The sequence below is a fragment of the Mixophyes fleayi genome, chromosome 1 (assembly GCF_038048845.1).
Source record: "Mixophyes fleayi isolate aMixFle1 chromosome 1, aMixFle1.hap1, whole genome shotgun sequence".
NCBI lineage: Eukaryota > Metazoa > Chordata > Amphibia > Anura > Limnodynastidae > Mixophyes > Mixophyes fleayi.
In genome coordinates this window covers 337630807-337656764 of record NC_134402.1, presented here as the reverse complement: position 1 = coordinate 337656764, position 25958 = coordinate 337630807, and the positions used below count along the sequence as shown (strand labels likewise).

The following is a 25958-nucleotide window of genomic DNA, read 5'->3' as shown; positions in this document are numbered from 1 at the left end:
CGCCCTTTTTTAACGTCGTTTTGTCCACATGTCACCACCTCATCATTTTTCTCCATCACCTCATCCTTCATCGCCACTCCCCACTGTCACCCCCGGCAACCGGCAACCACCAACCACTCCCAACTGTCACTCCTCCTTCAAGAAATATATAGGTCAGCGTATAACTCTGCCCAGCAGGTGGCGCTGCAGCTTGGGTTTTTTTTTTCACACACGCCACAAGGCATTTATATAGTAGATATATATATATATATATATATATATATATATATATATATATATATATATATATATATATATATTGTATTTATTTAATTATTTGTGACTCCCTTGATTATGTAATAGACTGCAATGAACTAAGGATGTATTCATTGGAGTATTTAATTGGAGATTAATTCCTTTGCAAATTAATTTATATGTCTTTTGTCTTTTTATTTTAGTCAGTGACACCGATTTCTGATTAATATGAAATATTGTTTCTTGATTTTAATAATTGTATTTATTGATTTAATGATTACAATAAATTAGTATATTTTGTGTGATTTTAATAACTAAGATTATTTATTTTCTATACTTATATTTCTATGATTCTTGGTGAGATAAAGTAATGATAAAAAATAAACCTATTTTAATAATATTTACATAAAGAGATATCTTTAGTGAATAACATATGTTGTGATGAACTATAATCATAGACTTATTGAATTTTACAGATGAAAAACTACTAAACACGCATGTCCAAATATTGTGATCATCCCTTATTCAATAAAAATATAGTTATTTATTCTTCTTCATCTATATTAATTATATATTCATGCACCATAAAAATTTCTCATATTATATACCATTATAGTCAAATTGATTGGTCCCTTTTGTAGAGAATAATATTTCAAAACGCAAAACCCATTATAGGTGCTTTCAGTGGTGGGTCCGTTTTTGCAGATCTATTATAGAACACAACATTCTGAAAGACATTTTACCTCTGCCATGTGCACTACAATGTGCAATAAAGGGGTCACTTTTGTCAGTCACTCAAGAAAGTTAAAGCAATGAACACTACATATCCTTGTTTGCATTTGGCACATTTTTTTGTTAAAGATTGTACAAGAAATTTATGTTGTCAAGGTCAGAGTGCAAGGTGTAAGAATCAGTCTGCAGACCGTTGCTTTCCGGGAAACCATGAATAAACAGCTAAACTCCAGGCAGGAAAAACAGAAAACATGTCTGTGTGGAAAACGTCACTGTACTTCATAAGTAAAAACATTATTTGCTTTGCTCAATTGTCTGTATAGTAAAATAGAACAATTCAAATCCTTCACAAACCGTGATTTGCATAATCAACAAAATGTATGAAATGAGGCAACAAAGTGGGGTCAGAAAAAGCTTTTAAAAGGCAGGCATGAAGATTGCACTTGTTTTGGACATAGTGGCATGATGCACTGATCACATGCTGACAAATTAGTGTTATCAGATGTCAGTCTTCCCCGGAATTGTCCAAGTCCTCCCAGTCTGACACACTGATGCCTTCAGATACACTGTCAGGCGGATGTTGTACTCTTTCCATGTAATGCATGTACATCTCCTGTGTCCACACATCAGAATCAATGAGTACAGATCTGGGGAGAGTCAGGACACAGGCTGCCATGCCAGAAATATCATCCTCCAGCTGAGGTCCTTCCTCCCATAAGTCCTTTTCTGCATTGTATATATGTACATAATCCATGCGATCTCCTTGGTTATGTGATCTACCTCCTAGGACATACATTTTGTCATCTAGAACAGCAATGCCTGGTTCGCCATGTCCTGCAGGAACAGGACTCATTAGTGACCACTGGTCTGTCTTTGGGCTGTAACAAGCCACCTAGAGGATAGACACAAAGGACACAATCATGTCCAAAGACAGACACTATATAATTGATGTTCAATTGAAATATGGGATCTGTAGTATGTCTGGTATCTCCATGTTTCACATTACAGGAAAAAAGGTTTCAAGATGAAATTATATCACTGTTTGCTGCAAGATGTATCCATGTCTTATGTATAGCTTGCTATATAAAGCAAACATCCAATAGAACTTTTTGACCTTTACTGGTTTAAAAAAAAACTACATTGTACACACTATAATAAATGTATCTTTTAAAAAAAAACAAAAAACAAAACTATTTAGCTCTACTTATTTCACTCCTTCCTGCTGCTATAACAATTAAGTTGTTAGTGGGCTGAGCAGACCCTTGTTAGACTAAACCTACACATGCTGGTGGCATGGGAGAACAGAGAGAAGTCTCCTATAGCTTAAATAAAGTACAAAAATTAAAATGTCCTTTTTTTTTAAGGGACATACATCTGCATCATAGTTTACATAAAGTACACATTTAAAAGAGCTAGAAGACTAATATTTTGTAGCAATTACTGAATAAAACAAATAAAAAAATAATTTATTTTTTGCAATATATTCCTGTTTTTCTCTGAAAAATACACTTACAATAATAATAAAAATATCTCAAGATGCTGTCAAAAGAACACTGTATCTGTACTGAAAACCGTGAAGTTGGGTTTAATTATAAAATGTGGTATGGTTGCAAAGGTGAAGAAAATGCTAAATCTAAGGTCCACGTAATAACTGAACATAAAGATTATGCATTATGATTACTCAGCTTCTATACAAAGTCATTTGCATCCAACATACACATGGGTGTTTATCTTGCATTTTTGCAATGCCAGTACAAACACCAATCAAAATGCATGTCAAATGCTAGTATTTACAACTGATAAAAACATTTTTGCAGTATACCTGCTGTAAATGCAAAAATATAGGTGCTTTCCATAACGTAAACACAGGTAACAAAGGTCAGTGGTCATGGTAACACTATAAACAATGTTTTTAGGCATCAGATCTGTTTACATGCATTCAAAACACATGAAAGAAGTGGCCATGGGAACGAGTCCTAAGCCTTTCTAGTTTAAAATCAGCAGCAGTAAATGTTAGAAATACATAAATCACCCTCCTGTTTTTACCTCCAAAATATCTTGTCGAAAGCCCTCATCATCATTGCTTCCTCCTATGACATAAAGTTTTCCCAGAAGTGCCACCATGCCATGCCAAGCTCTTCTCACTGGCCCAAAGGCTACATGTGTCCACTGATCCTTCTCTGGGTCATAACAGCAAGTTTCTTTCAGATATGTATTTCCCCTTCTTCCACATGAAATGTACACCTTGCCATCCAAAGCTGAACCGGCATGTGCATGGACCTGCAGATATAGAACAGTTGTTCATTTATTTTTATATCTAAAATACAAAAATATAATTTTGATCTTTTCCGCAAAACCATGTTTGGATACCCCTGTCTGCCCCCAGCTAAGGAGCTAGAACAATGCTTTAGCAGCACCATAATTCTTATGAATGAAAGTTTTCCCAGCAGTGCTAATTGAACGTCTCCACTACAGTCTAAAAGTCAAAGTCCGTCATTTGAACATTAAACGGCAAGTATTGGTGACATAAGGAGAATAACAAATAGATAACATAACACAATATGTGGATAAGAACAAGTCACACAGTCATTGACATTAAAGGGTTTATTTAATTGTTGTTAGGTGTAAACATGTATCATGATGATTTCTGGAAGAAAATATCTGTATTCTGGATGTATAAAACAATGCAATATAAAGAATGTGGCGCTCATTGTCCTCTAAGGATTAGGTTTTGTTAGGCTTAACAACAGCAAATCTGCTCCTATAATCAGTAATAAATAAAAAATAAATAAAATAAGAGTTTAAACTTGAGTCAAAAAAAGTGAGAGAAGAGATAAAAGACTGCTGTCTTGTGTTCTAATGAAACACAGGGCACTATGAATTCAATAGCAACTACCCGACTTCCACTTAGGAGATCACTGAGTGAAAAGGCTGACTGCAGTCTATAAAACAAAATGGATAGAAAACTGGCTGAGCCTTCGATAGGGTCACAGTCCTCCAAATGAACAATCCAAAGTTGTAAACCTCCCCAGAACTCATGGTTGCCCGGCAACTGGTGACTAGAACACAGTGGTCCAACAGAGTGCCCCTTAGCTTGGAAAGGAAGGTGTACCACTAATAGCAGAATATAGGGAATTCCACCATCTCTTGCGTATGTATGAAGAAAATAATATATAAAAATAATAAGAAGTTAAAACCGATAGCACGCCTGTCAGTGAATAATAGCACATTAAACTATGTTCAGCAACAAGCAGGTAGATTGTTGCAGACATTCCCTTTTTTTTTTTTTGCTGTTACAAAGTTGGCATCCACCCCTAGAAAGAAGGCAACCATGTTCCCATTGAGCCCCAGGAGCACCATGGTCTGTCTTGGAAAGCAAGGGTTACAGTACTCTGGGTGCAAAGGCTTCATCTATATAGTCTGTGAGTGTTTCTAGCAAGCAAGGTTATTAACACAAATTTTCTTGCCTGTTTCTGAAGTGGTGCCACATATTCCCAGGAGTTGGTGTACGGGTCATACCTCTCCACCTCCCTAAGCTCATCATGGTAATCCCTGCCTGCCACTGCATAGAGGAAATCCCCCAGAACACAGACAGACAGATCAGCACGGGGCTGCTGCATGGACTGGATCTGGAACCAGCGGTTGTGCCGAGGGTCATATCTTACAAAGAAGGAGAAATAATTAACAATTTCTTGCACAAGCACACAAAATCACATACAGCAATTAAGGAGGACAACCACTATCTTGTGGCTTAAAATATTCAAGGAAATATATAAACTGTATTTCTGTAAATGATAAATATAACATAAAACTTTGATTTCTCTCTACACTGAGCACTATTGAAAAAAAATCAACTCTCAGATATTGAAGTACAATTGCTTTGTTCAGCTGTACAGATTTATTTTAGTGGTAATGTTTTACTATATTACAGAAAACAGCCAATTTCAGAATAATGTTACACTGCACAGTATATCGAGTGCAATGTCTCTGGTGTCTTACAACAGTTCATACTACAGTTCAGACCTAAAAATGATGCCCGTGATTGTGTATATGTGCTGTAAACCTGTCAGCTCGAAAACATATCTGCTGCTAAGTGGTCATAGATCATATTTATTATCTTATAGGCGCTGTTAAAGTGTTAAAATTAAGGTTTGCTTGAAAAGTGCACAGCTAGAATAAGCTAATAATTTTGAGGGGGAGATCTGTGATATTAATTTGTGGGCGGTATGTGTTGCATTTACATAAGATACTGTAGCATACATACACACATGGTTTAGGAGCTTGTCACAATCCTGTCCGGGTGTCTTTGAAGGACACAGAAGGCAGTATGCAGCATGAAAAATTACATGGGTGAAATGCTTGCACTCATCTTACATATTACATGAAGGTATAGGTACTTTTACATTGTTAAAAAATATATCTTCAAATTGAATCACCTTGGTTTCAGCTGCAAGATTCAAACAAATACAAGTTCCTATCTACTGGTCACAAAAAGTGTATTTATTTTATTGTCATTGATGTTCATCTATAATACAGCAGAATACAGGGGCTGAGATAAATAATAGAAAAAGCCCCCTACCTCCAGCATCGCGCTTCTGCACGGTACCCCCTCACGTTGTTGTCTCCCCCAATCAAGTAGACAAAGTTACTGAGCACTGCAATGCCTTGATTAGACATGCGAGGCGTTTGTGGTGCTGTTAGCGGCCTCCACTCCCCAGACAGAGGATTCAAATATTTGGCCTGATCACTGAGAACTGTATAAGGGGCAGAATACATCCCGCCAAAGCCCACCACGCAGTTGAATTCGGAGCGCAGTTGCGTGTGGGGCCCCTGTAGCACTGGTTGCATGATTTCATTCTTGTGATATTCCAGAGCGTTGGATACTGTTACTTGGAGGGGACATGGCCCCAGCTTGTCATGTAGTCTCTGTAGCACGGACAACTCCATCAGGGGAAAGCGCACAGTTTCTAGTAGCTTGGGAGACTCCGACAGGCTCACCTGATCCGTTTCCACCTGCTCTGAGGTGTAGTGGTACAGTAATGCTCCCTCATAAACCTCATTTTCAGATCCCACCTGAAAGACAGATTTTGTGTAATATGTAGAGTCACATATGTTGCGCGTCAAAGTCACTTAGCCTATTCTTTTCAGTGAAATCCCCAAATCCTTGTAACTCCCCCACTCTCCGTGCTCCAGCTGTCCTCTTCTCTCTGCTGTGACCATAATGCACTGACTATCAATGATGGCACCCAACCCTAAAGCATAACTCCCACCTAACTTTCTTATCTCATCCCTTCCTTGTCCAAATTAATAATTATACACAAGTATCCGGCTTCTTACCTACAAAATGTGTATTGATAAAGCGGTAAGATCTTTGTTACCTTACCTCCAGGCGGTTGCTGCTAAGCAGGGAGTACACTTTCTCCAGTGGAAGTTGCCTGTATATTTGGGTGCGTGAGAATGTGATGAAATTTTTAAGCACAAATGTGTCCAGCTGTTCACTAAGATGACTCAGGTGGAATAGCTCAGCCAGCTTGTATACCTCCACCACATTGTCCTCATCCACCCAGGAAATGAGAAAGTCACAGCAGAAATTAATGACTTCAGTAATCTGAAACAAAAGGCAGTTCATTTAAAAGGGGGATTTAAAAGTATATTCTAAAACCATCATTGAGAGAAGTCCGAATTATTAGTATTTTGCAAATGTATTGTTATCAACAGAAATACAGAATGATGTTTAATCTGATTTAGGTACAGATGAAATGTAGCTGTCCAGTTGCTATTGAGCTATATTCTGCATTCTTTGCCACTCAGGAAATGTTGATACGCTTTGTACTAGTTAAATCTGTCAACAATCACTCAGAAGTGGAAATCAATTTTAGACAAGAAAGGAAAGCGCATCATAATGCAATTAAATATTTTTATCTCAAAACCACAAACCAAGTGAAAACATTCATAGCAGGTTAAAACAAATAAAAGCATGCAGGGAAGATGCAGTATAGACATTTCAGGTTACACCACCAGGGATATGGAGCAAACAGTATACTCCCACTTCATCCAGTTTCTGCTGTTGACAAGTTGAAGTGCAGAATGAATGCTGGGCCATGTCTAATTACTTTTTCTCACAAAATGCTTCATCAGTAGGATGCACTGGCACCAAGTATGCAGGGTTTATATAGTCGTTTTATGACAAGACCAAACCGTAAGATGCAAAACAGGTTTGTGACAATCAACCAATGGCAAGATTATCCCAAAGGTTGAAATATTATATATCAAATAAACAGTTGTAAACCAAAGATTCTTAATAGCAAAATATCAACTAATCACTTTGTGTACAATATAAGACATTTGCCACTTGAGCTGAAGGCAGTTTCACAGAGGTCTGTTAGTATGGCTGGCATAATATTACACACACGGGACAAAAGTGGTCATCTTCCAACATGCTAGATAATCTAATATCTAATATATATAAGCCTAGTGGTGTGTGTGAAAAAACCCCCCAAAAAAACCAAGCTGCAGCGCCACCTGCTGGGCAGAGTTATACACTGACCTATATATTTCTTGAAGGAGAAGTGACAGTTGGGAGTGGTTGGTGGTTGCCGAGGGTGACAGTGGGGAGTTTTTAACACCTTAAGTAGCTTGATGAAGGATGTGGCGATGAAGGATGAGGTGATGGAGAAAAATGATGAGGTGGTGACATGTGGACAAAACCACGTTAAAAAAGAGCGCTTGCATCGGGAAGTAACGCTCTTCCCCTGAGGAGGCCTGGGCTAGGCCCAAATGCATGACAAGAACCTTTTTAACACCTTAAGTAGCTTGATTTGACTAGAATGCATGAGTATCATGCACGAGTTAACTTGTAATACAATCAGTTTCAATCAAGGCATTTTTGGGGGCACACATACTATGATTTAGGTCAACTGCCGACCAGATTTATACACTGGACATTACCTTAAGGTTATAGAAACAGAAATAGTTTTTTCATATACAGTGGAAACAACCCTGAAATTGGGGTTTATGCAATATACTAGGTTGCATACTTTTAATTCCTATTTTGTAAATAAGGTTAGTCCATTTTGTCATTATTTTATATAGAGCACTTCTGTGACATTCTATAACAGGTCCTGTAACAGCATGCTGCACCTTTGTTGGATCAAATTCAGTAGTAATAAATGTAACCCATCAACTTTATAGGGAGATTTGATTTGTTGCACATCCCATACAATACAACACAGGAAATTAAATAAGTAAACATAAAAAGATAAAAGTCACATCCTGTTGCAGAACACAGATTCAATTTGTATTTACAAGAACACAAAAAAACACTCCCACTCAGTAAGATTTTAACAGATAACTCCATTTTTATTACGTGGTGGAATTGGAGTTTTATATGTAAAATAGACAATAAAATAACTTTCCTATATGCAACTATTTTCCATCTACACTGTGTAATAGACTGTACACTTAAATGTTCTAAAGCTTCTGTCATCATTGGGAATACAGACGTAGGGTGCACTCTGTCACTGCTGGTCCTTTTAGGCTCTCCATGTATAGCACTACTCAGTTCAAACTAGAGATGGGCGGGTCCGGTTCTCCGAGAACCGAACCCACCCGAACTTTGGGTATCCGAGTACCGAGCTGAGCAGCTCGGTACTCTCCCGCCCATTCCGAATCCAAATCGAGGCCGAACGTCATTGTGACGTCGTCGGATCTCGGGACTCGGTTCTCGCGATACTTCAACTTTATAAATACACGCCTCCACAGCAATCCATCGCCATTTGACAGAGGGAGAGAGCAGGGTGTAGTCATAGGCTAATTAGAGCAGGGACAGAGAATACCATATTGTTCTTGCAATTGCTCTAACCAAAATCGCTAGTGCAGAGAGGAGGATAGAGGTTTATTATTTTTTCTTCATATTTGGCACTCCCCAGCGCTTTTGGGGTGTCCCCCATAATTGTGCATTAATATTTCTGGCTGTCAAAAGTCATATCTGTCAGCAGTATCTACTCAATAATTTTTAGCACTCCTCAGTGTTTTTGGGGTGTCCTCCCTAATTGTGCATTAATATTTCTGGCTGTCAAAAGTCATATCTGTCAGCAGTATCTACTCAATAATTTTTAGCACTCCTCAGTGTTTTTGGGGTGTCCTCCCTAATTGTGCATTAATATTTCTGGCTGTCAAAAGTCATATCTGTCAGCAGTATCTACTCAATAATTTTTAGCACTCCTCAGTGTTTTTGGGGTGTCCTCCCTAATTGTGCATTAATATTTCTGGCTGTCAAAAGTCATATCTGTCAGCAGTATCTACTCAATAATTTTTAGCACTCCTCAGTGTTTTTGGGGTGTCCTCCCTAATTGTGCATTAATATTTCTGGCTGTCAAAAGTCATATCTGTCAGCAGTATCTACTCAATAATTTGTAGCACTCCTCAGTGTTTTTGGGGTGTCCTCCCTAATTGTGCATTAATATTTCTGGCTGTCAAAAGTCATATCTGTCAGCAGTATCTACTCAATAATTTTTAGCACTCCTCAGTGTTTTTGGGGTGTCCTCCCTAATTGTGCATTAATATTTCTGGCTGTCAAAAGTCATATCTGTCAGCAGTATCTACTCAATAATTTTTAGCACTCCTCAGTGTTTTTGGGGTGTCCTCCCTAATTGTGCATTAATATTTCTGGCTGTCAAAAGTCATATCTGTCAGCAGTATCTACTCAATAATTTGTAGCACTCCTCAGTGTTTTTGGGGTGTCCTCCCTAATTGTGCATTAATATTTCTGGCTGTCAAAAGTCATATCTGTCAGCAGTATCTACTCAATAATTTTTAGCACTCCTCAGTGTTTTTGGGGTGTCCTCCCTAATTGTGCATTAATATTTCTGGCTGTCAAAAGTCATATCTGTCAGCAGTATCTACTCAATAATTTTTAGCACTCCTCAGTGTTTTTGGGGTGTCCTCCCTAATTGTGCATTAATATTTCTGGCTGTCAAAAGTCATATCTGTCAGCAGTATCTACTCAATAATTTGTAGCACTCCTCAGTGTTTTTGGGGTGTCCTCCCTAATTGTGCATTAATATTTCTGGCTGTCAAAAGTCATATCTGTCAGCAGTATCTACTCAATAATTTTTAGCACTCCTCAGTGTTTTTGGGGTGTCCTCCCTAATTGTGCATTAATATTTCTGGCTGTCAAAAGTCATATCTGTCAGCAGTATCTACTCAATAATTTGTAGCACTCCTCAGTGTTTTTGGGGTGTCCTCCCTAATTGTGCATTAATATTTCTGGCTGTCAAAAGTCATATCTGTCAGCAGTATCTACTCAATAATTTTTAGCACTCCTCAGTGTTTTTGGGGTGTCCTCCCTAATTGTGCATTAATATTTCTGGCTGTCAAAAGTCATATCTGTCAGCAGTATCTACTCAATAATTTGTAGCACTCCTCAGTGTTTTTGGGGTGTCCTCCCTAATTGTGCATTAATATTTCTGGCTGTCAAAAGTCATATCTGTCAGCAGTATCTACTCAATAATTTTTAGCACTCCTCAGTGTTTTTGGGGTGTCCTCCCTAATTGTGCATTAATATTTCTGGCTGTCAAAAGTCATATCTGTCAGCAGTATCTACTCAATAATTTGTAGCACTCCTCAGTGTTTTTGGGGTGTCCTCCCTAATTGTGCATTAATATTTCTGGCTGTCAAAAGTCATATCTGTCAGCAGTATCTACTCAATAATTTGTAGCACTCCTCAGTGTTTTTGGGGTGTCCTCCCTAATTGTGCATTAATATTTCTGGCTGTCAAAAGTCATATCTGTCAGCAGTATCTACTCAATAATTTTTAGCACTCCTCAGTGTTTTTGGGGTGTCCTCCCTAATTGTGCATTAATATTTCTGGCTGTCAAAAGTCATATCTGTCAGCAGTATCTACTCAATAATTTTTAGCACTCCTCAGTGTTTTTGGGGTGTCCTCCCTAATTGTGCATTAATATTTCTGGCTGTCAAAAGTCATATCTGTCAGCAGTATCTACTCAATAATTTTTAGCACTCCTCAGTGTTTTTGGGGTGTCCTCCCTAATTGTGCATTAATATTTCTGGCTGTCAAAAGTCATATCTGTCAGCAGTATCTACTCAATAATTTGTAGCACTCCTCAGTGTTTTTGGGGTGTCCTCCCTAATTGTGCATTAATATTTCTGGCTGTCAAAAGTCATATCTGTCAGCAGTATCTACTCAATAATTTTTAGCACTCCTCAGTGTTTTTGGGGTGTCCTCCCTAATTGTGCATTAATATTTCTGGCTGTCAAAAGTCATATCTGTCAGCAGTATCTACTCAATAATTTTTAGCACTCCTCAGTGTTTTTGGGGTGTCCTCCCTAATTGTGCATTAATATTTCTGGCTGTCAAAAGTCATATCTGTCAGCAGTATCTACTCAATAATTTTTAGCACTCCTCAGTGTTTTTGGGGTGTCCTCCCTAATTGTGCATTAATATTTCTGGCTGTCAAAAGTCATATCTGTCAGCAGTATCTACTCAATAATTTGTAGCACTCCTCAGTGTTTTTGGGGTGTCCTCCCTAATTGTGCATTAATATTTCTGGCTGTCAAAAGTCATATCTGTCAGCAGTATCTACTCAATAATTTGTAGCACTCCTCAGTGTTTTTGGGGTGTCCTCCCTAATTGTGCATTAATATTTCTGGCTGTCAAAAGTCATATCTGTCAGCAGTATCTACTCAATAATTTGTAGCACTCCTCAGTGTTTTTGGGGTGTCCTCCCTAATTGTGCATTAATATTTCTGGCTGTCAAAAGTCATATCTGTCAGCAGTATCTACTCAATAATTTTTAGCACTCCTCAGTGTTTTTGGGGTGTCCTCCCTAATTGTGCATTAATATTTCTGGCTGTCAAAAGTCATATCTGTCAGCAGTATCTACTCAATAATTTTTAGCACTCCTCAGTGTTTTTGGGGTGTCCTCCCTAATTGTGCATTAATATTTCTGGCTGTCAAAAGTCATATCTGTCAGCAGTATCTACTCAATAATTTTTAGCACTCCTCAGTGTTTTTGGGGTGTCCTCCCTAATTGTGCATTAATATTTCTGGCTGTCAAAAGTCATATCTGTCAGCAGTATCTACTCAATAATTTGTAGCACTCCTCAGTGTTTTAGGGGGGGCCTCCCTAATTGTGCATTAATATTTCTGGCTGTCAAAAGTCATATCTGTCAGCAGTATCTACTCAATAATTTTTAGCACTCCTCAGTGTTTTTGGGGTGTCCTCCCTAATTGTGCATTAATATTTCTGGCTGTCAAAAGTCATATCTGTCAGCAGTATCTACTCAATAATTTTTAGCACTCCTCAGTGGTTTGCGCTCAGAATGGATTCAAAGCAGTCCACATATGATCTAAATGAGCAACCAGGTTCTGTCACCAGTCCTGATGTTAGTGTTCCCAGTACGTCATCTGGCCAAGGCGATGTCAAACAACAGAGTGTTTTCAAATTAGTGCAAAAAACAAAAACCAAAAAAAAATTTACTGTATTGAAGCGAAAAAGAAGTGTAACTGAGCAAAAGTTAAGTGACGATAAAAAAAAAATTGCAAGCATGCCATTCTACACACGCAGTGGCAAAGAGAGAATGAGGCCTTCACCTTTGGCTATTAGTGGCAGATCCCAAAAAGTTACCCAGGCTACAATTGGTGCACAACTACTGTTACGCGTCAAAGCTGAGCTGCAAGATACCAGTGAGGCATTACAGGAGAATATTTGCTCTGATTCACAAATGACAACAATCCCTGTGGAGAGTCCATCCAACAGTGGGATGTCTAATCGTGAGCATTCTGCTGATGTGTGCCTTAATAGCCCGAGTGTAGCCGGTGATACCCAAATTGAGGATGCCACTTTGGAATTAGAAGAGGATGAGGGGGAGATTTGTGTAGGCGACGAGGGCGCTAATGAGGATGTTGATGAGGATGAGGTTGTTTGTGTAAGTCCTGCACCAGTGGCAGCAGTTCTGGCACGTGACAAGAAAAAGGCCATTGTCATGCCTGGGCATAAAACAAAAAAATCCACTTCTTATGTGTGGAATTATTTCTACCCAAATCCAGACAACAATTGTATAGCCATTTGTAGTGTATGTGAAGCCACAGTCAGTCGAGGGAGGGACCTTAACCATCTTGGAACCTCGTCTATGTTACGCCATTTAACGAGAGTTCATGGCAAAGTGTTGGGAAAAGCTGAAAGTTCTTCCCAAAAGAATACAAGCACTCCCTCATCAGCTAAGACCCTCCGCTCACCGACATACCGACGGCTACAAAATACACCCACCACACCATCCTCATCAATATCCTCAGTAGCGCTCGGAGTTAGCCCGGCATCCCACTTAAGGCTGGATGACTCCGGCACTATTATTGATTCCTCTGAAGAAAGCGTTAGTCCTGCTGCTGCTGTTGCTGCTGCTGGGGGTGAATCGTCATCCCAGAGGCAGGTGAATAAAATGAGCAGTCCTACATTTCAGCAATTAACTGTGAAACAATCATTTGCGAGGGGAAGCAAATATGACAGCAGTCACCCAGTCGCCAAGCGAATCACAGACGCCATGGCTGCAATGTTAGTGTTAGATCTGCGTCCAATCTCCACAATAAACGCAGCTGGTTTTTCACAGTTAATTGAGGTTTTGTGTCCGCGTTACAGAATTCCATCGCGACACCATTTCTCCCGTAAAGCTATTCCACAACTATACCAAAAAGTGTGTAAAAATGTAGAGATTGCGCTGAAAAATGCCATTCTGCCCACTGTTCACTTAACCACAGATATGTGGACAAGTGGAAGTGGCCAAACCAAAGACTATATGACTGTGACAGCCCACTGGGTTGGTCATTCACCTTCACCAGCAGGAACAGCAGCAGCATGTACACCACTACGTAACATTTGTCACAGGCAGGCCACTCTTTGTATCACCGGCTTCACTAACAGGCATACGGCTGACAATTTGTTACGCAAACTGAGAGATGTGATTGATGCATGGCTTATACCACTCGGACTCTCCCCAGGGTATGTCATTTCAGATAACGCCAACAATATAGTGCGAGCATTACAGCTGGGTGATTTCCAACATATTCCCTGTTTTGCTCACACCATCAACTTGGTGGTGCAGAGCTTCCTACGAAATAACCGTGAGGTGCAGGAGATGCTTTCGGTGGCCCGTAAAATTTCAGGCCATTTCAGGCATTCAGCCACAGCATGTAGGAGATTACAGCAGCTCCAAGAGCAGTTTAACTTGCCCTGCCACCAACTTAAGCAAGAGGTGGTAACTCGGTGGAATTCCACCCTGTACATGCTTCAGAGGATGGAGGAACAGCGCAAAGCCATCCAAGCATATTGCACAAGTCATGACATTGGGAAAGGAGGGGGGATGTATTTCACTCTTGCACAGTGGGGAATCCTTTCAGTGCTGTGCAAGGTGCTGAAACCATTTGAAGTTGTGACATGTGAGGTCAGTGCAGACTCTGCTAGTTTGAGCCAAGTCATTCCTTTAATTAGACTATTGGAAAAGCAGCTTGAGAAAATGAAGGAGGAGCTGAAAGCAAGCAATTCAGCAAAGTATGTTGGCCTTGTCGATCAAGTACTTAATTCGCTTCACAATGATCCTCGAGTTATTAAGATCTTGAACTCGGATCAGTACGTTTTGGCCACTGTGCTTGATCCAAGGTTTAAAACCTACATTGAGTCTTTACTTGTAAATGAGCGAGATGTGAACTTTTGCAAGGAGCTATTGCTCAGCAAGTTGGCCGCTGAACTGGGCCTCGGCTTGACGACGTGTCCTCCTTCACTTTCTCAAGCTGTTGCTCGTAAAAAATTAAATTTCCAAAAAAGAAGCAGGGAAGACACAGGGGGCAGACGAGAACAATTTAACATCTGGGCTGGTTTGAAGGATTTTTCAAAAAAAAGTGTCACTTTGCCCATAAGTCCATCCAATATGAGTATAAACATGCAAAGGATGGTGGAGGATTACTTTCAAGAGGTAGTTGATATGGAAATGTCAGACAGTCCCTTTCCTTACTGGGAAGAAAAGCAAGCCATTTGGAAACCCATGTACAAACTTGCTTTGCAATACCTAAGCTGCCCACCCTCCAGTGTGTACTCTGAACGAGTGTTCAGCACAGCAGGGAACTTAGTCAGTGATCGCCGTAGAAGGTTACTTCCCAAAAATGTGGAGAAAATGATGTTTATAAAAATGAACTACATCTTCCACGAGGAAGGCCTTCACCATCCAAGACATCCAAGCACTGACTGTTCTCTAATGGCGGATTCAAGCGGCGATGAATTGATAGTCTGTGATGATGACGTACACACTGATGAGGGTGAGGATGAAGCTGAAGATGATGCCGATAACATCTTTTTAAAACTTTCTATGTAAGTGTAGGGTGCAATCTACCCCCAAAGAGGAAAGGGACTTGTGGCATTTCCATATCACATACCATCTTGAAAGGCTGCTGTTAGGGCAATTTATCCTTAAGGGTAGGGTGTCATAGACAGAGTGACCCTAAACTGGCTTTGTCCATTTTTCATAATATTGTACAGTCTATAATGGCTGAATTTTTTAGTATTTTATACAAGTGGAGGGGGGCCTAGAGAGACAGAAACCAAACTGGCTTTCTCCATGTCAATTAATATTGTACAGTCTATAATGGCTGAATTTTTTGGTATTTTATACAAGTGGAGGGGGGCCTAGAGAGACAGAGTGACCCCAAACTGTCTTTCTCCATGTCAATTAATATTGTACAGTCTATAATGGCTGAATTTTTTAGTATTTTATACAAGTGGAGGGGGGCCTAGAGAGACAGAAACCAAACTGGCTTTCTCCATGTCAATTAATATTGTACAGTCTATAATGGCTGAATTTTTTGGTATTTTATACAAGTGGAGGGGGGCCTAGAGAGACAGAGTGACCCCAAACTGTCTTTCTCCATGTCAATTAATATTGTACAGTCTATAATGGCTGAATTTTTTAGTATTTTATACAAGTGGAGGGGGGCCTAGAGAGACAGAGTGACCCCAAACTGTCTTTCTCCATGTCAATTAATATTGTACAGTCTATAATGGCTGAATTTTTTAGTATTTTATACAAGTGGAGGGGGGCCTAGAGAGACAGAAACCAAACTGGCTTTCTCCATGTCAATTAATATTGTACAGTCTATAATGGCTGAATTTTTTGGTATTTTATACAAGTGGAGGGGGGCCTAGAGAGACAGAGTGACCCCAAACTGTCTTTCTCCATGTCAATTAATATTGTACAGTCTATAATGGCTGAATTTTTTAGTATTTTATACAAGTGGAGGGGGGGCTAGAGAGACAGAAACCAAACTGGCTTTCTCCATGTCAATTAATATTGTACAGTCTATAATGGCTGAATTTTTTGGTATTTTATACAAGTGGAGGGGGGCCTAGAGAGACAGAGTGACCCCAAACTGTCTTTCTCCATGTCAATTAATATTGTACAGTCTATAATGGCTGAATTTTTTAGTATTTTATACAAGTGGAGGGGGGCCTAGAGAGACAGAAACCAAACTGGCTTTCTCCATGTCAATTAATATTGTACAGTCTATAATGGCTGAATTTTTTGCTATTTTATACAAGTGGAGGGGGGCCTTGAGAGACAGAAAGCAAACTGGCTTTTTCCATTTCTTTACATATTTAACTATAAGTGTAGGGTGTAATATACATTCAAAGACGATGGCTGCATTGCCAATATGCATAGATGGAGAGGAAGACAATCTGTTTTGTGTGTAGAATAGGCCTACCAACGAAGAATTAAACTGTTTTTTTGGATGATTTATTACCTCAACAATTAGATTACTTGTCTCTAAAACAGTTGGAGCACTAAATTGGGTTAATTTAGGCCCAAAAACATGGATTTTCCCAAAAAATAGCAAAACAAAACCAAACAAAACCAAAACCAAAACCAAAACACGCAATGGCGGTTTTGCAAAACCAAAACCAAAACCAAAACACGACGGTAATCCAGATCCAAAACCGAATCCAAAACCAAAACACGGGGGTCAGTGACCATCTCTAGTTCAAACACAAAAACGTTGGCTCTGTGACATAGTATAGGGGCAGCTATAAACAGAGGATTCACTACAGCTGGCCCCCAGAAGATGGCAGTGCTGTGTACTTCTAGAGAGTGTATATATAGAAAATGGTTATTGATAGCACAAAGCAGTGGATCCCAAACTTTCTCAGTTTGAGGCGCCCTTAGGGTCTCCATAGTTTTTTCAAGGCACCCCTAAGACAAAATGCGGAGGACCATGTTTAAAATATTGATACATTTCTGTTTCACTCTGCTCAATATTTATTTTCTCATTAAATTTTTTAGCAGTATTCTTGAGTTTCTTAAGAACAGACTCTAGATGAAAATGGTTGTGTGTAGGATATCATTACAGAACAGCAGCAATTATTTTTTTGTCTGTATTAGTGTGCATATCAATACAAAACTTATGACAGAAAGTATGCAATTTACGAAAAAAAATGTTTCATTAATATCTATCAATTCTATGTGACACCTGGGGGTTTACTTACTAAACTGCGGGTTTGAAAAAGTGGAGATGTTGCCTATAGCAACCAGATTCTAGCTGTCATTTTGTAGAATGTACTGAATGTGAACTAGAATCTGATTGGTTGCTATAGGCAACATATCTACTTTTTAAAACCCACAGTTTAGTAAATATACCCCCTGGATTATGCTTTTAGCACACTATTGACTCAGTAAACAAAATAACTACTGCTCTTAGAAATAACATAGTTAGCTATGCGTTTCACAGTGGTAAAAACCTCTTGTCCATTGGCGGCAAGCTATTACATAAACTGCCATGGGACAAAAATGGCTCACATGCAAAGAGATATTCATTTATAATTTGACCAGATTTGAAATCCGTGGCTGAACAGTTCCTAAGTGCACCCTTGAGGAACTAACCTTCTAGAGTTATTATGCTTTGCTGTAATATTTATTATTACATTTATTATTATGGCAAATGTGTCAATACTATAAACTCAATCTGCGAATAGCTCACTTTTAAAAATGCTTGTACCCAGTTTATTTTTGGGATAACAATTAAAAAGAGAAGTGTTTGTGTAAGCATACATTATGCATTTAATGTGCCACTGCACAATTCTTGTCCCTATGACTTTGCTCTTTGTACCCACCTGAAGCTGGCAAGCTGCAGCTAGCGTCTCCTGCACATTGTGGACACCAAGTTCCAGCTCAGATGTGTATATGAAATCCAGGATCTTGCACATGGCATTGTAAGTGATGCCATGGATCTGAACTTCCCGCTGATCCATTTCTCGCAACCCTCCTGCAAACATACCCCTAATAAAACATACATAGCATTAAAAATAACAAACAAAAAACCCCCACAACTTTAAAACAGTAAACTTGCCTAATCATGTGTCCTCTGATGCTATTTATTTACGGTCACATATTGGTACTTTTGTATCTCTGAGGTCATATCAGCAGCTTAAACATTCCCTTGTCATTATTCCAAAGCAGCATTATTTTCAGCACTTTTCCCTGTCAGTCAATCCCCACGTTCAACCATTTTCCTCACACATCTAGGGTGCATTTTCATATGTGCAGAGTATTTGCCCACAAACAAGTGGAATTAACGAAAAAACAAAATTTGCCATTTGCACTCATAACCAGCACATATATTAATTGCCTTTACGGCTTCTGAGTCTCAGGTGGCATAGGCCACAGCCTGGACCTCTCCTAGTACCATGCCCGGATCAGGTTTTACCCAGCTCCAAGCTGTCCTGCTCTTATACATCATCTCTAAAAAGAGTAGGGCCAGTGCAGAGTGGTTCATCCTGGTATCATCTTGCTAACCATTTCTGCTGTTTCTTTGCTTTATATAGTGCTTCAAGTGTCAGCACTTAAATGTGAAAAAACACTGCATCATAATGAATTATTTTGGAAAGAGTCGCTGGTGTGTCATGCTTGGAAAAGATGGGGAACCTGTTGCTTTATATTGCTATAGTTTTTAGAATTTTTATTTTAGCAGGAATAGTATTAAATGTATTAATTTTATTTATTTAATGCTATTTAAAAAACACATGTTGCTAGCTATGTGTAACAGTCTTACTCCTGTACATAAACAGGAAAAAGACCTTCAGTAAGATTTTTTAGTAATGAAGCTTCAGCAAGTTGAATTAAAAAACATTATTGGGCAAGTTTAAATAAATTATTTTACACATTATGGACAGTGTGGACACCAGTTATAATATATATCATTTATATATGTTAATCAACTTTACCGATTCCTGAAATGAACAGATTCAGATATAGGGATATTTTTTAGTTGTATTGGTTGCAATGTTATCCAATGTCATGTTTTTCAATATGACAAAGCATGGCCAAGTGAATGGGTTGGGGCTTATACCCTGTGACACTGGAGCTGCTGGAAGAAGATGAATAGCATGCTCTGTCACCCAGCATGACTGTATGACCATACGTTGAGGTTTCACTAGCCACGCCAGGATAACGGCATTACGGTAGTAACATTACGGTCTTCAGTAGAAGAGCCTCAGCCTGTTCTTGCAGCAGAACTGGAGGACTAGAATGCACAGAGGAGGGGCTTAAAAGATAAAACTTACCTTCACTTTTGTTATACTCTAAATATATTAAACTATTGTGGGGAGGGGTGCAGATAATGAGCATAATATAGTCTACAAATGTATAATTTCAGTGCTTCAATAATTATCTACAAACGTTTTGTTTTTTTTGTAGAAGAAGACAATCTGTATGTATGACACCACAAGCCTCCTGTAACACTGGCAGTAGTCTCATATCACTATTCTGCGCTGTAGTAGGATTTGCACCCTAGATAAATTCTCAGCCTGGTTCTTCCCACTTGCCTCTCTTACCCTCCCAGCGTCACAGTACTGCATCTGTCATATGCAGACCTGACCTCACACATTCACTTAAGTGGACAGGTCATTACCTTTCACAACACCAGCACACATTATGTGCTGCAGTGAACATTCTGATGATCTGATTGGCTACAGGTCACTCTATCCCTATCCATTTTAAAACGGAGGATATTTATAAAAATTTTCACACAGAAAACCAGTGCAAAAATAGAGCAACAGGAAACATTTTTTTTTTTTTTTTTTTTTAAATTCCCTACTTCTATAAGAATTGCATTGACAATTTTTATGAGGGTCACCTGAGCAACACCTTGCAAATTCTCTACGCCAGCCTCTAACCTGGTCGCAGTTGCTACTTCGTAAAATGATATGACATGGCCTGGCAAACCAGGCCTTGCCAACATGTAGGTCCAGGTGTTGTGAAACTACAAGCCCCAGCATGCTCTGCCAGAGGTAAGAGGGCCCTGCTCACAAGCTTACAATCTATGGGACAATGGGAGTTTGAAACACAAGGGCACATGCTACATCATATTGCACACTGGACCAGCTAGAATGCAAAGGTAAAAAGTATTGAGTGGGCTGTGAGATCATGAGATCAATCACACAGCAATGAGGGTTGTTGTCTTGTGTTAGCTGTGTAGAGGGTGGTAATAGAGTAAACTAGGGAGATTAAGATGCTGGTTGAGGAATATCGTAAGCTTGCCTGAAGAGGTGTGTTTTCTGAGAACGCTTGAAGGTTTCAAGACTAGAGGAAAGTCTTACTGTGCCAGGGAGCTGCGAGCTGAAATCCAGGTTAGAATTACCGTAATAACGGTAATACATTTAACGCTGCGTTACTTTTGCGAGTAACGTGGCTAATTGAATATGCACCTTAACATTTTGTAACTAATTCTTACATTTTATGCACTGCATCTGCCTCTGGGAACAAAATCGTTGACTAACTTATATCAAGGGAAATTATAAACAAAAGGATTATAAATAATTTAATTATTGTTCTGCAAATTAGTACAAAAATCCAAGAAATTAGCAACTTAACATATCACACATCTCACTAAGCAAAACAACAGGAGAAAAAAATATTTTGGCAACATAAAAAAAAAGATGTAAAAAAATGACTGCAAATGCATTTATTAGTAATAACTTTGAAGAAATGAAACATACTGCACCTGAAATAATCACAAGACGCAGCCAGGAGAATCCGATGAGCTTCTAGAGACTTCCCCTCCAACTTGAGGACCACATCGAACAATATACCTCCATCACGGAGGCCCACAAGACCACTCAAGAGAGCTTGCGAGTGCTCTGCACTCCTATATGTTTTCCAGGTGTTTTGTGTAAGTGGCTGCTCCTTCGGTACATGATCTGGCTTCAAAACCTCATTGTCTTCTGCCATCTTTTGCAGAAATGTTCTGAACCCAAAACAGACACCTGGGCCAGTAAATCATCCATACGAAAACAATGAAACCTGTTCTGTGACCACAGATCCCAGGTATATCTGTCAATTTGTAAGAAATTTTTTTACTGTGACATTAATTAAAAGGCCTTTCTGTATTATATTTCTTGACGACACACTAACGTATAATGAAATATCTGTAAAAGTAATGATACAAGCTGATTTTTTTAAATGTCTACATGAGTCTGCAAGGATGTTCACACCAGACTGACCCTGCCGCTTGACCCAAGAGCCAAGCAATAGGATCTTTATTCAAATTGGACAGTCACAATGTGGGTGACAAAACTGGATGAGATCTGGAAGTTCTACTATTGGGCCGAGTGGCCAGAAAACAGACAAATAACTTAAAACTGCATTTTCCACCATAAATAAATAGGACCAGTGTGTGTATATGTTAGGGAATTTAGACTGTAAGCTTCAATGGGGCAGGGACTGATGTGAATGAGTTCTCTGTACAGCGCTGCGGAATCAGTGGCGCTATATAAATAAATGGTGATGATGATGATAACCATTATCTAGATTGCAGTGGTTTTGGGCCAATTGCCCAGTATTGGATATGATCATGCAAACCGTGTAAGCCACCTTAAGGGGCCACTAAACCCTAAAAATTAATGTTCAGATAAGACCCATGATGGTAACATAAACTGTATATTCGGACAATCCATTGCATTCAGTTAGGTAAAGTTAACTAAAGTTTTACCTCCCCACTCTATCACATACAACTAAAACACCTCAATCATCTTTAGGTCAGTGTTCTGGTGGGATTTATTACACATCAAAAAGTGGAGCATGAATTATTACGACATCACTGGCCCTGTCCCTCTGTATGAATTAACCAACTCACATACTGCATTTCTGCAAACAAGTTTATCTAGCTGTCAGTCACTGTCTCAGTTTAGAGAACAGACTCCTCTCTAATATGGTAACCTGCTACAGAGGTGTGAACAAGCATGGTGGAGATGCGTGTGTGTATAAAAATACACTCAAGGTACACCTGCTTGTTAATGCAAATATCTAATTAGCCTATTATGTAGCTGCAGCTCAATACATAAAAGCATGCACACACTGCCAGGAGGTTCAGTTGTTGTTCTGACCAAACATCAGAATGGGGAAGAAATGTGATCTAAGTGACTTTCACCATGGAATAACAGTTGGGGCCTGACTGGGTCATTTGAGGATCTCAGAAACTACTGATCTCCTGGGATGTTCACACACAACACTCTCTAGGGTTTACAGAAAACACTGCACAAAATTAAAAACATTCAGTGAGCAGTTCTGCAAGAAAAAATGCCTTGCTATTGAGCGAGGTCGGCTAATGGCCAGACTGGTTAAAGCTGACCGGAAGGTGAGAGTAACTCAAATACCCATGTGTAACAGTGGTATGAGGAAGAGCATCTCTGAATGCACAGCACATCAAACCTCGAAGTGAATGGACTAAAGCAGCCGAAGACCACACCGGGTTCCACTCCTGTCAGATAAGAACAAGAAACTGCAGCTACAGTGGGCACAGACCCACCAAAACCAAACAGTTAAAGATTGGGAAAAACATTGCCTGGTCTAACAAATCTCGAGAGTCAGAATGTGGCATAAACTACATAAATTCATTGTGCAAACGGTGCAATCTGCTGCTGGTGGTATAATGGTGTAGGGAACGTTTTCTTGGCACACATTATGCCCAGGGCCGGATTAAGGGAATGGAGGTCCCTGGGCTATGGGGCCCTCCATTCCCCCGTGAGGCCCCCAATGTGAGCCGCCAGCCCCCCCCCTTCCCCTCAAGCACTTACTTGTCAGTGCAGTCCTCCTTCCGCGGCGCGCTGTAAGGTCCTTACTGAGGAGATCTTGCGAGAGTTCACGAACTCTCGCGAGATCTCCTCAGTAAGCAGATTACTGAGTGGTGTGGGGGACGGATGACTGCACTTGACAGTGCTCAGCGGCATTGATCGCGCCCCCGCCCCCGGACCGATTAATAATTCTGCTGAGGACTTTGAAGGGCCTCCTGAATGCCCGAGGCCCCTGGGCTATAGCCCAGTTAGACCTCGGGTTAATCCGGCCTTGATTATGCCCCTTAATAGCAACTGAGCATTGTTTATATACCACAGACTGAGTATTGTTGCTGACCATGTACATCCTTTTATGACCACTCTCTACCCATCTTATAATGGCTACACAGGATTAAACACCCATGTGACATCATCTTAAACTGGTTACATTAGCATGACAATGAGTTCAGTGTACTCCAATGGTCTTCACAGTTACCAGATCTCCATTTAGAAGAGTATCATTGGAATGTGGTTGAACAGAAGACTTGCAGCATGAATGTCCAGCCAACAAATATGCAGCAACTGCGTGATGCTATTATGTCAATGTAGACCAGAATATCTAAGGAATGTTTCCAGTAGCTGGTTTAATCCATGCTGTTCTTGGGGCAAAAGGGGGTTCCACCCTGTAGTACAGGGTGGGCCAGAGTGTATGTAAATGTATATATACACTTCAATTTTTCATGTACATTATACAGCTCAGTAATACACAGTTTTTGGTTTATATTATTATGTTAAATAATGTCTTTACTTCACCTTCAAGTGGGGAGGATTTAGGATCCTTTAGCACTTTCACTTTTTAGTATAATTGCATTAATAAAATAAAAACAATGCTTCACAGCGATGTAACAAATCCTGTGAATCACTTAAACTACACCTATAGTCCGGACATAACGTGGCCACTGAAGTCTGTATGAAAGCATATAACACTAAAAGAGAAAGGAAATAACGACTTTATCGCAAAGAAGGGATCTAAAAAAGAATGAAAGTGAAAGAAGACTGGATGTTTTTTGAAACACCACTATGGACGTGTTAAAAAGTTACTTTTGCTTATGACTAACCTTTCATTATTCCAACCAAAATGAATAATAGTATAAAATATCACCAGGAATTACTACCACCATAAGGCATTGCTATTCGATAGATAATAATAATAATGCTAGGTATAACCTGTGATTATCCCCAGCAAGATATATCCCCTGGTATCATTATCACTGTAAGGTAGCACCAGGCCATACCATTCCACCATGAGTTACAACCTAGTGTAGCTGCCACCTTGCTTTATCACAGCAATATATTGTATTATCACAGTGGAAGGCTGAATGTTTACAGAGGAACCCCCCTTGCTTCTCACACGGGCTACTCGAGCTTCCACCTGGTCTTGTCATATGACCAAAACCCATCTCTCTCTCTCTCTCTCCCCCCCTGTGACGTTATTACCTGCAGCCCAAAATTCGGTCTTTTCACCTGACGCCCCTTTGCCAGCACCTGAGCTTTAGCGTCACTTCCGCAAACATGGCGACCCCCAGTATAGAGACATAAAGGCAATGAGAGCGTTACACTCACACTGTAGTAGTACACACTGTGCTGGGACAACGAGCCGAGATTACACTACGGGTCTCCCTCACAGACGACTAACAAGCTCTGGCAAGCCCATTGCACTGGCTGAGAACTCTGACCAATCGGCGAGAGGGGGCGTGGCGGCGGCGGCTCCCTGGCTGTTTTATGCCTATAAGGAGTGTGGCCGTCCGCACGCCGCTCGTTGTCTCTGCCCAATCTGCCTGAACAGCCAGGTCCCACGCTGCCTTGCGTCACTTCCGGTTGGGTTGTGGAGCTCTGATCCAGAGACACAATTCCAGCACCGAGAATGGACGTCACGGGCCCTGAAAGTGACTGGCGGAGCGCAGGCTTCAGGCAGAAGTTGGTCAGCCAGATGTAAGTGTACGATCGTAAGCAAAAAGTAATCTCCAGGTTGTGTAGGCCGCAGCCTGGATCTGTCGTAACACCGTGCCCGACACAGGATTCACCCACCCTCGGCCCCCTATACTATCTCTATGAGTAGGACCACTACGTGGGGGTTATTCCTGGCATCAGATCTCTGACCGGTGTTTGTAGATGTGCAGTTTCCGTATTGTAGGGGCACTTACATGTGAAAACCCCGTATCTGCATCGGCTGAAGGTGCTGGTGTGTCAGGGTTAGAGTTAGGACCCATTGGTTATGTATTACTATATGTGTAATGCTTTATTTTATCATGAATAGTATTACACGTATTTATTTAATCCTACATAAAAACACATCTTGCAATACATTTGTAAAAATAATGCTGTTTGTTAGTCATCCTCATGGAGCTAAAGGATAGAGATATTCAGGAAGCCTTTTCGTTTCATACAATAGTACTAATGTAGGTTTGCAGAGTTTAATAAAAAGATATAAATTATGTTCACACCACAGATAGTGGGCACCTGTTATATGATAAAACTTCCACGCTGTTGGTATAACTATCAACTTTATGATTATAGGGGTCTTTTCCCAAAAAAGAAGCTAAGTATCCGCTTTATTGCCAAGTATGTCCCTTAATGCTAGCCTCTGAAGTGGTGTACGTTAAATTATGCTATTAACAAACTATGCTTTCTTTTTAAAGTTTGTCTCTATATTTTAAGCAACACAATAAAACAAAATAGTAGCAAACTAAAATCATAAAACAAAAGACATTTTTGCAGTGGTGAGAAGGGCAGCGTGGAGTAGACTGTTGTTTGCTTTAGTGGACACTATTCTACAGTAATATGTAAATGTGTGTGTGTGTGTGTATATATATATATATATATATATAT

The 25958-nt window shown here is 39.8% G+C and overlaps 2 protein-coding genes across 6 annotated transcripts in view; one reads left to right on the top strand and one right to left on the bottom strand.

The window, feature by feature from the left end:
* Window positions 1–755: 755 nt before the first annotated feature.
* On the bottom strand, window positions 756–24801 carry KLHL22 (kelch like family member 22). 2 transcript variants are annotated; one of them, XM_075215607.1, is made up of 8 exons: window positions 24693–24801; window positions 21023–21351; window positions 18135–18300; window positions 6350–6574; window positions 5546–6039; window positions 4434–4626; window positions 3013–3246; window positions 756–1858 (listed from the first exon to the last, which is right to left on the bottom strand). In XM_075215607.1, exons 2-8 carry the CDS (start codon window positions 21247–21249, stop codon window positions 1472–1474), a joined length of 1926 nt encoding a protein of 641 aa, XP_075071708.1. In that variant the 5' UTR covers window positions 21250–21351; window positions 24693–24801; the 3' UTR covers window positions 756–1471. The 2 variants fall into 2 exon arrangements, with proteins under 2 accessions (XP_075071708.1, XP_075071700.1); XM_075215599.1 differs by having other exon boundaries at window positions 24567–24790.
* Window positions 24802–24897: 96 nt separating this feature from the next.
* The window catches only part of MED15 (mediator complex subunit 15), a 34785-nt gene continuing 33724 nt past the window's right edge, over window positions 24898–25958 (top strand). For 2 of the 4 annotated variants that reach the window (XM_075215573.1, XM_075215564.1), the window contains exon 1: window positions 24898–25061. In XM_075215573.1, the coding sequence (XP_075071674.1) occupies window positions 24994–25061 (68 nt within the window). In that variant the 5' untranslated portion in view covers window positions 24898–24993. The remainder of the gene's footprint in view (window positions 25062–25958) is intronic. The other 2 variants (XM_075215578.1, XM_075215586.1) reach the window with 2 other exon arrangements.